Source organism: Cygnus olor, chromosome 3, assembly GCF_009769625.2.
Source record: "Cygnus olor isolate bCygOlo1 chromosome 3, bCygOlo1.pri.v2, whole genome shotgun sequence".
Lineage (NCBI taxonomy): Eukaryota > Metazoa > Chordata > Aves > Anseriformes > Anatidae > Cygnus > Cygnus olor.
In genome coordinates this window covers 119,558,331-119,571,426 of record NC_049171.1, presented here as the reverse complement: position 1 = coordinate 119,571,426, position 13,096 = coordinate 119,558,331, and the positions used below count along the sequence as shown (strand labels likewise).

General features: G+C 35.6%; 1 protein-coding gene across 2 annotated transcripts in view; it reads right to left on the bottom strand.

Moving 5' to 3' along the window:
* PSME4 (proteasome activator subunit 4) overlaps nt 1-13,096 on the bottom strand; it is a 70,770-nt gene that overhangs the window by 8,327 nt on the left and 49,347 nt on the right. For both annotated transcript variants that reach the window (XM_040554082.1, XM_040554081.1), the window contains exons 25-43: nt 12,909-12,971; nt 12,654-12,749; nt 11,657-11,788; nt 10,453-10,662; nt 9,619-9,755; nt 9,234-9,287; nt 8,515-8,644; nt 7,817-7,898; nt 7,093-7,246; nt 6,534-6,603; nt 5,714-5,839; nt 5,227-5,379; nt 4,385-4,489; nt 3,458-3,549; nt 2,937-3,068; nt 2,131-2,339; nt 1,742-1,827; nt 662-790; nt 211-366 (exon numbers count right to left, since the gene is read on the bottom strand). In XM_040554082.1, the coding sequence (XP_040410016.1) occupies nt 211-366; nt 662-790; nt 1,742-1,827; nt 2,131-2,339; nt 2,937-3,068; nt 3,458-3,549; nt 4,385-4,489; nt 5,227-5,379; nt 5,714-5,839; nt 6,534-6,603; nt 7,093-7,246; nt 7,817-7,898; nt 8,515-8,644; nt 9,234-9,287; nt 9,619-9,755; nt 10,453-10,662; nt 11,657-11,788; nt 12,654-12,749; nt 12,909-12,971 (2,316 nt within the window). The remainder of the gene's footprint in view (nt 1-210; nt 367-661; nt 791-1,741; nt 1,828-2,130; nt 2,340-2,936; nt 3,069-3,457; nt 3,550-4,384; nt 4,490-5,226; nt 5,380-5,713; nt 5,840-6,533; nt 6,604-7,092; nt 7,247-7,816; nt 7,899-8,514; nt 8,645-9,233; nt 9,288-9,618; nt 9,756-10,452; nt 10,663-11,656; nt 11,789-12,653; nt 12,750-12,908; nt 12,972-13,096) is intronic.

Sequence of the window (13,096 nt, the reverse complement as noted above, 5' to 3'; positions counted from 1 at the left end):
ACCATACCAAAAAAAAACAAACAGCATTGCAAATGGTGCAGGGGAAATGGAGCAGACAGTAGGTTAACACTGAAGATTCTTCGCTGAACTTGAACATGATCAAACATACATAAACTCATGTCACTTAATACAAGCCTTTGCTTCTGTGTATTTGTACAGAATTTGTATTTGTGAAAGACATTACTTGTATTCGTAAAAGATATTACTTACTTCAAGCTGTTCATCTTCCAGGAGTTTTATAACCAGCCATCTAATGTCATTGACTGCTTCTTCGTTGTTGAGAAAGATAAAGAGATTGTAGAACACCATGGTCTGGAGGTAGGTTAATATGGTATACCTAGCATGCCAAGAATTGCTTCTTGCCGTCTACAAGTAAAAAATAAATAATAAATATTAAAAGAAACAAGAATGTGAAGAAGACCAAGTAGGAGACAAAGCTAATAATATTTTTAAAAAAGCTTTTGGGAAGAGTTGCAATTAAGGTAACCTTCCTCTTTCAGGTATTTTTTGTTTCACACACTCTTAATTTCCAAAGCATACATTTTTTTTATTTAAACATTCATTTATAATAATAATGGTTAGATCAAACAAACAAAATAACAAAGCTACTGCACAATGCATCAGAAAGCCTGAAGCTTTGAGCTGTTTTGACCAGACTTACTTGTTTTAGCACCTGAAGTACCAAAGGCACTTGCTGAGGATACAGCAAACCCTGAGACATTAATGATAAACACATCTTTGCATCTCTTTTGAGTTCATCATAGCTATTGTCATTTTCTACTGGTGCAATCTGTAGAACAAGATCAAAGATGTGGAAGAAAAAAAGAAAAAGCTAATGTCAGTAATAAAGCATTGCTAACAACCGAATCCTGGAAAAAAGTTTAGTCTCTTGGAAGGACAATGATAGGAAATTTTCCTAGGTTATCTAGGAAAAAAATGAATCAATATAATGTTAAAATATTCTCAGCAGTAACCTCTTGAAAATAAGTGAACAGAATTGAGATCCCTGTTCACTTCAGAAAGAGTCTACCTGATAGAGTTCAGCATTTCTGTACTGCACCATGTATTATCCAAACTGTCTGGCTAGCATGAAGCTCTTCAGGACTAAATGGGTGCCATTAAGCATTTTGTTCCCCAGAGCAATTCTTCTGGTGTGATATCCAATTCATTTAGTATTTTAGACGTAGGTCCAAAATTGAAATCTTTATTAGTATTTCAAGTTCCTTTTTGTGCAAGTAAACTTCAGTTTGTGGTAACATGTTATTGTTGGATAATTGACTGATGTTTATACAAAGCAAAGACATGCTTTGGAGCATGCAAATATGCATTATTTCAGATATACAGCACTGAATGACCCAACTTCATGACAGAATACAAAGGATTAGAGGTGCCACCATCTAGAAAGAATTGCTCAATCATGGAACAAAAGGAAAAAAATACTAAAGAAGTATTAGAACAGAAACATTCATTCATTCAACATGTTCCACTCTCCCACCCCTCCACCCCAAATTACAAACATACAGGACCATTCATCTACAACTCGTTATTTTCAGGAAACCATTTAGCAGGTTAAATTACCAGCTGTAAGTGTACATTAGCATAAAAAAATAGTTGGGGCCTCATCGATATGCATGTTTTCCATTGCTGATATTGTTTTTCTTTTTGACCAAGTGCCTTATAACTTCATATGTAACATCACGTTTTCAAACACGACTAATATAGCAGCAATTAAAGTGGATACCTTGAAAAACAAGGGTAAAAGCTGGAGTTGCTCCGTGACAGCTGTAGAGAAGGACCGTCCTGCACTTGCCATCAACCATTTCAGAACTATTTTAACAAAGAGAGCTGATCACTGAATAAGAAGGTAAAAAATAATAACAATCCCCCAACAAATTATACATCCAATTCATTGCTAGAGTAGCCTAGGAGTGGCTACATTAGTGGACCCACGCTAGCAGCTACATTGGACCTTCTAAAGTTGACATTATAAACCTCAAACCTGAAACAGCTATCTCCTTGTTGCAGCACAGATCTGTGAAGTGAAATTCTGTATTGAAGCTATATGATTTGCAGTCCTTAATCATCTTATCCTAACATACTTAATGAGGTTTATAAATGGGGGTAACTCACTCGTTTTCAAGAGTTTAATGCCCTGAGTTCTCTCGTCTTGTTCTCCAACTCCATTCTCTTCCATAACATGATTTTGAATTTCTTCATCTGCTTCCATGAGGGGTTTAAGATTTTCAAGTATTCGGGTGGTAAATTCATGGACACGAGGAGACTTCGTTGCAGCAGTATTTGGCAAGGAAACATCTATCATGAATATGTAGGTCAACACACTAAAATAAAGCAAAGAAACAACATACGCTTAGCACGACTATGGTTCAGAGAAATAGATTTGCTGATCTTGTAAGCACTAAATATCAAAAATCAAATTCCTCTTATCTTCACTCAAAGTTATGTAAAAAAAGCATATACTCCACACATTCTCTTTGTAGATATGTGAATCAAGCATGGCTAAATAGTCACTGAACCACAACTCTCCCTCCCCCAAACAGATGTGCAACTAGCTCTTAAGTCACTAAAATGCTCTTTAACGAATTCCCTGTATAGTTATGGCTAATTAATTAGTTAGCTAATTAGCTAATTAGTTAATTAGCTAATTAATTAGGCCCTGAGCAAAGTAAATTTGTTTCTAAGAGCTTTAGAGATCTCATACATAAAAATAATAAACCATATACATGAAGTAAAAATGGAGAAGCCATCTTAAGTTTCTGAAGCAAGTCTGTTAACAGTAACTTAGGTGATTTTTATATAGCAGAATTCACACACAGAGATAAGTCACCACTTCAGTGTAGCTATTAAGTTACTCTGTTACCCAAATACTATGAACAGCAGAAATAAATAAAGTAAGAACTGCAGAAGAGAACACTGACCTTCCTATTCTCTCTCGGACATTTTTGTAAACCTGTGTGAGTTTAGGTTCCAAGTACTTCAGCAGTCTGTGCAACAGCTCTGGTACTCTCCATTCTTGCTGTGCAAGGCCACCTTGCAGTACATAAAGCCGGCTAGAAATAGGAATAATACATCTGTAATCATACCAAGTTGTTCCTCCCTTCTCTAGTTGTCCCCCCGCCCCAGCCTTGTTTTAAATGTTGAATGCATCAATGCATAAAAGCGTCTTTGAATGAGCTTCATGCAAAGACCAGTAAACACTGCAGAATTAAAGAACAGTACTGCTGCTATGCCAGTTCCAAACCTTCGGCATTCTATTAACTAGATTTAAGGGCACAAAAAAAATTAATGAAGGAACTGCCAGTGGATAGGCAAACCTAACTGAAAAGGAGTATTTTTGCTTCCTGCCTCTACAAACTATCTGGCACAATATAGTCTCAGTGTATTTTATCCATGCTCTTATTTCCTTTATTCAGCCACAACAGAAGAGTTAAAATTTTACCATGCATCTACAAATGATCCTCCTTCACCACTCAATGGAGATTCCAACAGCAATTCAAATAACCAGTGCAGTTTCCTAGGATCTCTGCTCTCCTAAAAAATAAACAGGTTTCAGAGATATAAAGCAAACCAGGGATTTGTATAATGTATAAACAAGCAAAGTTTTGACAGATTTTCTTGGCATATTTTGGGCTTACTCTACCAAGCAAGTGCAAAATTTTTTCAGAGTGAAGCTCAGTATGCAGAAAGTACAGTGAAACTACAAATGAAAACATGCTTTAAACTCTTTGGTAAATAGTGATTTGGAACAGAAAACAATTTAGCTCATTTTTTGACATATTTGAATAATCATGTTTCACACAGGAGTTTTGCTAATTATTTGTCAGGGTTCTGGTTGATAAGTTATGCAAAATTTTGCTGAGTGACTTCAAAGAAGTACTGATCCAAGATATTTGTGGCCTATCATTTACCCTCCTTCTCAGACCCCACAAATCCCAGCCCACCACAGTGTGTAGACATTTTAGTTTACATTAGAAGATACCTAGAGACTAATTTTTCATAGCATAACCTTTCAAGAAAGAAAATGTAATTTGAAAAAAAAACTGATCAGTGATAAACACACAGTAAGCACACACTTTAAGAGCATTATCCTTGTACAGCTCCTCTGAAATACTTAGAAAGAAAATTAAGGCTTTATTTCCTTTCTGAAATGTTACATTTAACTGTCTGCAAAGGGCAGAAGAAAGCAAAGTTTCCTCAAAAGCTGTAAGATTTTAGATGAGTGGTAGTTTTATATTGTATTTACAGCTCTCAGCTTTAGCTGATAAAATATATCCAAACACTTCTAAAGCTCTTATTTACACATTAACTGTATACAAAGCTATATCATCTGGATATATCTTTACAAGACTAAAAATGTAGTACTTACACAGGAGGTTGCTATGCATGTGCCCCAATCATTGTATGTTTCCACTGTAATGTTGGATAAAGCTGTTCGAAGTAATGGACAGAGAAGCTTCCAAAGTTTTTCCACCTGCTCAGCAAAAAGGCAAAAGACAAGATTTGTCTATTTAAGGACAAAATGGCTGCCTAACCTGTGTGAACCCAATTCCTTCTATCTTCTCAAAACACAAAGAACACCATTTCTAGAAGCAGCTATTCTATAATGTTTATAAAAGGGAACCAATACAAGAGTTAAGATTTCAGGAATCATTTTAATTCTGTTTGCAAGGTGTTTTGAAATACTGTGGACTCCATATGCAACATATTCCCAGTAATTTCAATACAAACACAGAGACTGCACACACTTTACTTGTGGTAGGGGAGCAGTCTTGCACATCCAAAGGACTTTATTTTTTTCTTTTTTCTTAATTAAAAATCCAGTTCTCCTAGAATTACTTTTAATTACAAAAACGCATTTTAAAGTAATCTAGACAGCTAGGTCTGGGCTAAATAAAGATGTAATGCTCTGAGGTGAACATAAGCACACTTATGCCAAACCAGGTCGGCTTTGCTACTTACTCAATAGCAAACTCTTCTTTATTATACCCTGTAGCATTTTACTATCACCTAGCAGTATACAGACACCACACCGAGCTATGAACTGCACTCAAATTTTGGCAATGAAGCATTAAGTATTGCAACATCTTCTAGTCATTTCTTGGACTTTGGTGAGACATCAGAAGCCCTCAACTTCATAGGTTTAACATGTTTAATAATTCCAACTTATTCCTTAACTTTCAGGACTACTCAAAGACACTACTTCAGCACCTTCTCAAATGTCCAGTGTTTAGAACCTCTTATTAAACCAGCTATAATTTCAGCAACACATCTCTGGGTGCTTTCATGGGAGTCTGACACAAGGCGTTCCAAATGGGGCTGAAGAACTGGCAAGAAGGCATCGTCAAAGTTTCTGAAAAGGCCCTATAAAACAAGATGTGAAAAGGTCTTCAGTCATTATCAGTCTAAATCTTCTTTAGAAGAATGTATGATTGTGAAGCACTTTAGATTTCAATATATAGAAAGTGAAATTACATTGCTTTTCTAACAGAATTACATACAAGCACCTACAGACTTCTATATTATTCTGTTTCCCTAAGTAGTTAATCAGAAGAAAGGATTAATGGGATTAATCATAGCAACATATGTTTAAATCAGTATTTCTCAACTATGAGAGACAAGCCCAGAACTGTGGCTTTTCCACACTCAGATAATTATCTCCAAAAAGGAAGCAATTTAGTTATTGAACTCCACTTACCTTGAAAAGGCAAAATCTGCGAGGATTAAATTTGTCTTTTCCTTTCCTGTCTTCTAAAGACAGAAATTTTATTAACTGCTCGACAAACTTGGGATCAGAAAAATGATCATATATAATTTGTTCTGCCTGTAAAAGAAAAAAGAAAAAGGATTAACTTTGCAGTGCTTGATTGCCAGAGTGATATCCCAATCTTTTCAATTTCCATGTTTCATTTTACTGCTGGCAAAAATCATCCCAGGATTATCCATTTTTAACCCTCATTTCAGAGGGGATATTAAATAACGCTGTACATGCCACTTGATTTTTATTCCCTTTAATAACTTCAGATCATCCTTCCTTTCACTAGAAAAAAACCCTACAAAATAGTAACTTTGTCCTTAATTACCTTTGTTACAAACTCTGGTAAAGATTTGAAAGTGAACAAAAAAGCTATCATTAACTGTTATTCCATGATCACTGACATTTATGAAAATAATCATTTCTTCTTGTATGCTAACACAGTAAGTATGAAAATTAAGAAAAATACTATTTAGAGGCTCTTTGGGGGATGTAGGCTTCAGAATTATCATCACTTATGGTTTGTTAAAAACAAGATTATAACCAGACAACCATGACACAGTAGTTGAGTTCAATCTCCATCTCTGCAACCAAGCAGAAAAAGCATTTCCACACATTTTATGTATGCATTCTCCAAACGACAGATGATACTTAGATTAAGATAGAGTAGGGAACTTGATCTCCGTACCCTAACTTGTGGACATTATTAAAAATGAAGGAAGTATTAAAGCAACACACAAATGCAACTCACTAAAACCCATACCTCTGTCAACTCATCTCTTTTTCTCCCAAGCTTTGGTTGCTGCTCAACTGGAGCATAAATTGTCATAGTTCTAAATGTAAAAAAAAAAAAAAAAAAGAAAAAAGTTAAAATGTTTCAAAAGAAAAGTAGACTAAAGCTTATATTTTTTTGTTCTCGATATTAAACTGGATTTATCAGCTACAACAAAGCAAAACTTGCAAGAAAATTTACAAAAAAAATCAAGCCTACCATTACAAAAGTACTGCTATAGCAAGCAATCCAGAATTATTAGTGATAAGACTACCACGCATATTTGCAAACACACATGCTTCATTTAAAATCAGCATACAGTTTTAATGGAATAAGGTTAATAGGCATAAGTGCCTAAAGTATCCGCAAAACCTAAAGAGAAACAAGTAGAAACTTATAAAAAATCAAGGGTGGTAAAGCAAGCAAGAAGAACAAAAATGTTTTTTTTTTCCCCAGTTAAAAAAAACAAACAAAACACACATTACATCTCACTTTTTTTCCCCTTGCTTTTACAATTCTATTTTAATGTACATTTATTAATGGTACTCACTGAGGCCAGGTATAATAACCCCAGTGTGTCTTCTCCACAAAACAACATGACTCCCAGGCTTCCTTAGTCTTTGGTAAACTCCGACTGTCATAGTGCAGCCACTGGTTATCCAGCCTGTCACCAGCCTGAATACTGGAAGGCTTACGGTTTCCACCTGGTTAAAGAGGAATTATTATTTCATCAAACTTGTTCACTGACAGTTCCAGCAAATGCCGCAACTTACTTCTATTATACTATTCTAAGAGCTTTTATATCACTGCTCAGAGCTTTTTCCCCATCAAACATGTACAGATATTTGCTCTGTGAGATTAAAAGTAACAGACAGAAATAGAAATGCCTTTATTAATTTATGCAAAGGTACCACAGAAATGATGAATAAATAGAAATAATAGAAATGAAATAATAGAAATGATGGAAAAAGAATAAAAAGGCATACAAGTTATTCGCACAAATTACAAGGCTTTCTGAAAGGAGGATGACTATAACCATACCTCTGAAGTTTTACCTCACCAAAAATAACAGCTTAATATAAAATTCCAGGTACAACACTGTTTAAAAAAAACTAAAAAGTTAATTAATATTACCTATTTTGTTTGGTTAAGACATTAACAACCAGATGGAAATGAAAAGCTTGTGATTCTGTGTTTAATTTCACCAGAAAAGTATGATTTTTTTAAACAATAAAAAAGTTAGTAAAGCATTTCTTATTTTGTATAAAACTTACTTATCTCATAGGGGCATATGGGCACTTTTTTGTGTGTCCTCTTAAGCTGCTTAAGAATACCTGCCACAGCCGAGATGGCCACCTAAATAAAGAACCAGGCATTAATGTATCCATTCCATACCTTTACATCATCTCGTCATAGACACATTTTAAGCCAGCTACTCAGTGCCCTAAAAAGCCAATAAAGGTTATATCAAGCCTCACCATCCCAGTGGCTGATACTTCCCATAAAGCAGTAATTTCAGTCATTTCAGGGGATACAGGACATGAATTAAGCATGACCTTTGTATACCACAAAAATCTATCTCCCCCCTTATATTTTGGAGAAAAACGATGTGACCATTACTTTCAAGCCTCACTGAGGAGACAAGCAGAAAGAAAAGTACAAACGCAGCTGGACTCCCTTCAAGTAATAAGCTGCAGACAGAAAAATACATACCTGCAGAAAACATCCTACAGTAAATAAGAATGAAATGTTTCATGTTTTCACAGTTTACAGACTTTACATCATGTATCATGGTTACAGCACTCCCAAAACTGTCACATTCTTAGATTAGGAACTTTTATACACATACACGGCTGGGAGGTAGGGAGGAACGTACACCCCAATTTTTGTACTTTATCACGGCTGAGTAACAAACATCTATCTAAAACCCATTAAGCTGCAAAACAAAAGGATGTAGTTATGTTGTTTTTACCTTACGAACTACAATTGCATCATGGTTAAGACACTGCACAAAAAATCTTATGGCACGGACAGGCAGTATCCTATCATCCCTCAGGAGCAGAGACAGAAAACCAATACTTATGTGCTCGAACTTCCAGGGACTAAAAAAATAAAACAGACAATACATAACAGTTTTACATGCACCGACATGATTATACAGGTTACAATTATGTAAATATATATTCAGACTGACATAAGTAATGTTCTGACATCACTATAGTCAATGAGCATAACTGGCATTTTAGGAAGCCCCCAAAATGCTGTGGAATCAAGCAAGTGGAATCAAACTTACACCCAGTTGAAATGCCAAGATCTAACCAGCACCATTTACGTAATTATTAACTTATAATGATATTCTTTTTAATTTTTTAAACACAAATATACTGTGAATTGAAAGCTATTTGATGTCAGATTTATGCATGTGCAAATGCACAAGGATCTCCAGCAATCCAATTCTTGCAGGTACTTTCACAAAAACTTTCCAAGCTAGCCACAATACACCTTACGCAAGATTCCTACTGACAAATTGCTTTTGTACAAACTACCATCAGGGTGTGAAAATGTTATTCAATTCTGGTCATGCAACCTGCACTTTTTGATGCAATTGGTATTTATCCATGTAGCCACCTCCAACCCCACCCCCTCCTCCCCATTAAAAAACAAAAATGCTTCAGGCACTGGGAGACTTACAGATTTCTTTGTTCCACACAGTCCAACAGCATGTTGACCAAATTTTCATAGTTTCTGGGTATTTAAAAAAAATACAATCATCAACTAGATGCTGCTGAAAGAACCACATAAAAGTAGAACAAAAGTTCATCAGCAAAAGGTGGCTGAATGCAATGCAGCAAACAGCACCAACTGGTAGGACAGGGAAGGAAAAGAAGGAAGGAAGGAAATATGGGTGTAGAGGAGAGTGGCTGACAAGTCAGGAGAGAAAACGCACCACAACAATTCTTGGACATTGTCAATTTGTCTAGTTTAAGATTTAGTTTAGCAATTTTGGATTATTATGTTTAATGCACAGTAAGCATTTGAGGCAGTGGAAACTGGTGCTAAGGGAGGTTTAACTTACCGCAAAGCTTCAGCATTTTTTTCTTTCTGTCGCTGAATTCCTAACTGAATTTCCTCTGAGCAAAGGGCTGTGAAATTTGAACTTGGATGTTCTGATCTTTGCAGCATAACAGCTATCTCAATGCATTTCTCCGGAACCTATTGATAAAAAATGCAGAGATTGGAGTGAGCAGCAACTTAGAAATTTTTATGTATGTTTGTTTGCTTCTGCTTTGAAATAAGGAGGGTTCTGAATCATTTGAAGAGTGCATAATTTCCTGTCCACACATGTAAGTCCTTGGAGTAGGGAAGACTGCTTTTACGCTCGCACATCAGAATTGTTTCTCTAAATATGTGTTTTATTCTATTTTAAAACAAAAGACAAACTATAATATCTCATTAAAGCATTTTTATAAATTGTTTCTAAATATGTTTACTAATTGGCACTCATTCTTAAAAATAAGTACCATAACATTTATCACACTGATTAGGCATGACACAGTTGTGCAAAGAGTACTGTGGGACAACAGCTGCAAATACTGATAATGTTAATTTGACCACATAGCTCTACCAACACACACCTTCACACCTGATTAGCAAGAAGCATGCTAATTAACACTGGAAGACAAGTTCCTTTCCACAAGGAAGACGAACAGAAAATTACGAATTCCAACAATATTACAGGAAGCTATTATTATTTCAGTCTTGAAAGCAAGGCCTGCATTCTTCTGTAACAGAAATCAGAATGGGATCAACATTGGAACCCTAACTCAAACAACATAAATGAGTCTCAAACACTGATGCAATCAGATGCACCCAGAATCCAGACATTAACTCCGAGCCATCTGACACTTACCGCAAAATCCAATCCAATTGTTTCATACTGCCTATGGATTTTTTCTGCTAGGTCATCAAAGAGTCGAACTATGGATGGTTTTTCCAGGGACATAGCTTGGCTAAGCCCAGAAGAAACAATCGCTGGCCACGTCTGTGCAATGCAGTCCCAATCGTGAAGATTTGCCAAACATACTCCACTGTGATTTCCAAGAAGACAGTATAAGGCACCCTATAAAATGAAAAATGTAATTTTTAAAAAGGGTAACATGCACTGTTCATGTGATATATACATAAGCGTGCACCCCCACAGAAGAGATTCATCTTCAGTGTTCCCTAATAATTAAAATATACTGTACTCAGCTATGCAGCCGTATTGCCGAAGAGTTTTGAAGATTTTTCATACAATCCTTTTTATGCTAAAGAACTGTTTTAATAAAATTAGAAATCCTGCCAATTAATTTATCCACAAAATGGATGACTGACTTTTGAATTACATTTTGGAATGAACTACTCAATGATTAAGTATCACACCTGTTTTTGCTGTGAACTTATGTTCCAAAACCAAACCTACATTTGGTTGTGTCAAAAATGTCATGGCTGCAGGTAAATCACGAGGCTGATGACCAGGCCCAGACCTAAAGTTATGCCATGGAACAAGATGCGGATAACTACCAGACATGATACAATCAACTCCTGAACATGACAGGGAGGACAAGGAAGGGAACATGATGCTTTCTTGGCCAGGAAGGGAACACTTGGATGTATAGATTGCCTCCTGATTGATCAGCATCATTTCCAGGCCTGACAACATCAACAATTACCTACTGCTTAACAATAAAACCCATCTGATTTTACTAAAACATTTTTAGGTCATCAGCATTATGTCCAGTTCAAGTTACTTATTTATACTGTTACAGCTGACTGAACTGCTTAATGAGTCTTACTGCTTTGGACTATAGCTTCTCAACTTCCATGAAAAAGAGGTGTTGACATACACTTCTCTAATACCTGAACAGGCAGTGAAATGAGGAACATACATAAACACAAAGCTTCTCTTGACAACTCATTTCATCCAAAATATTCCTCGTATTAGTCATGCATAAACTATATGGCATGAAAATCTAAGAGTCATGCTGATAAACAAGCAAACCGTGCTTCGATCATTAAAAATTCTTCTGTAAATACACTTTCAAAGACATGAACCAAAGTTAATATGACAATACTTTAAATTGCTGTTGAGTGACATCTTGCCGGTCTGGACGCAAGAACTCCAAAACCAAGGGAATGATATCTCTGCAACAGAAATTGTATGTTCCCAGAGCTGTGAAGAATGCTTGCTGAGCTTTACTTCTGACCTGTGGGAAGACAGACATTACTAGGACATCTTCTGAACCAAAAATATATACAATACAAAAGAAATGGGTAACAATGCTATTGCTTAACTTATGCACAGAGTTTATGCAATTAATTTGTGAGTAGAAACACATTATTTGTAGAAGGTTTTAAATAATATACTTCACCTCACCCTTAGTCACCACTGCTTCTAAAAACATACTTCTCATTTTTAACATTTATTTGAGAATAGCCACAAGGTTAAAGAAAGTTCTTTGTATTGCCAAAACCTGTCACTGCATTTTTAAGATCGTTTTAAAAGCAAACAACAAACAGCATAACAGATGCAGCTGACAGAACTCTAAAGAGCCTTTAAACATTGGGGATGGAGCTGAATTTATATAACCATGGCATTCCCATGGGGCTAAGATTTCACAGTGTAACCACCAGGCACACTTGTTTTGTGTATTTTTAGGAAGTAGATATGGTGGCAGCCTAATTCTTAAAATTAGATTTAGCATCCCATACAGTGTCATTAATCATATTGGGAACATCACACCTAAAAACCTCAACCTGATATACATTTAATCGTAATCATTTGTTGAATTACTGTTTTAGAAATTTGGAAATTTGGAAATAAAGTCCAAAAAAAAAGTAGCCTCAACTGGCAGTCTGCCCACCCATTTAAGTTATTTATTTGACAAAGGGGCTATATTTGAAGTTAAAGGTATGTCCAAATTGGCAACTAATGGAAAGAAATAAGTATTTTCATGTTTCATGTTGCCATGGAAATAAACTGAAAAATAAAGGTCCTGAAAATGGAACTTGAAACACTTAAAAAAAATCCCAGCACCAAATATTTCAGTTTAAAAAGGGGTTGTTCCTTACCTGACCATATGAACTTGTGGACAAACACAACAAATCTCTGATCATCTCCTGGTGAGAGGTTTTATACTCACAGCCTTCCATTGTTAGCGTTCTCAACTAAATTGCATTAAAAACACAAATAAAGGACAGATTTTATTTTTGCACTTTAAAAACGTAAAGAAACGCTAGTGCAGAATTACTGCACTTTTTACTAAATGACAATATAACAAGCTTTTCTAGCAAAGTAGTTGGTGAAGACTTAAGTGAAAGTATTACCTCATGCTGCAACATAACTCTGTCTATCAGCAAAGCTCTGATATGCTGCTTCTTTCCTTGAAGCTGTAAGCAAATACATAACTGGGTTTAGATTTCAATAGTCATATCAGCAATCTGTACTGATTGCATTCTCCCCAGGTACTCTCTCTCTTCTAGAAACAGGCAAATTTGATGTAGAAATTTGAACA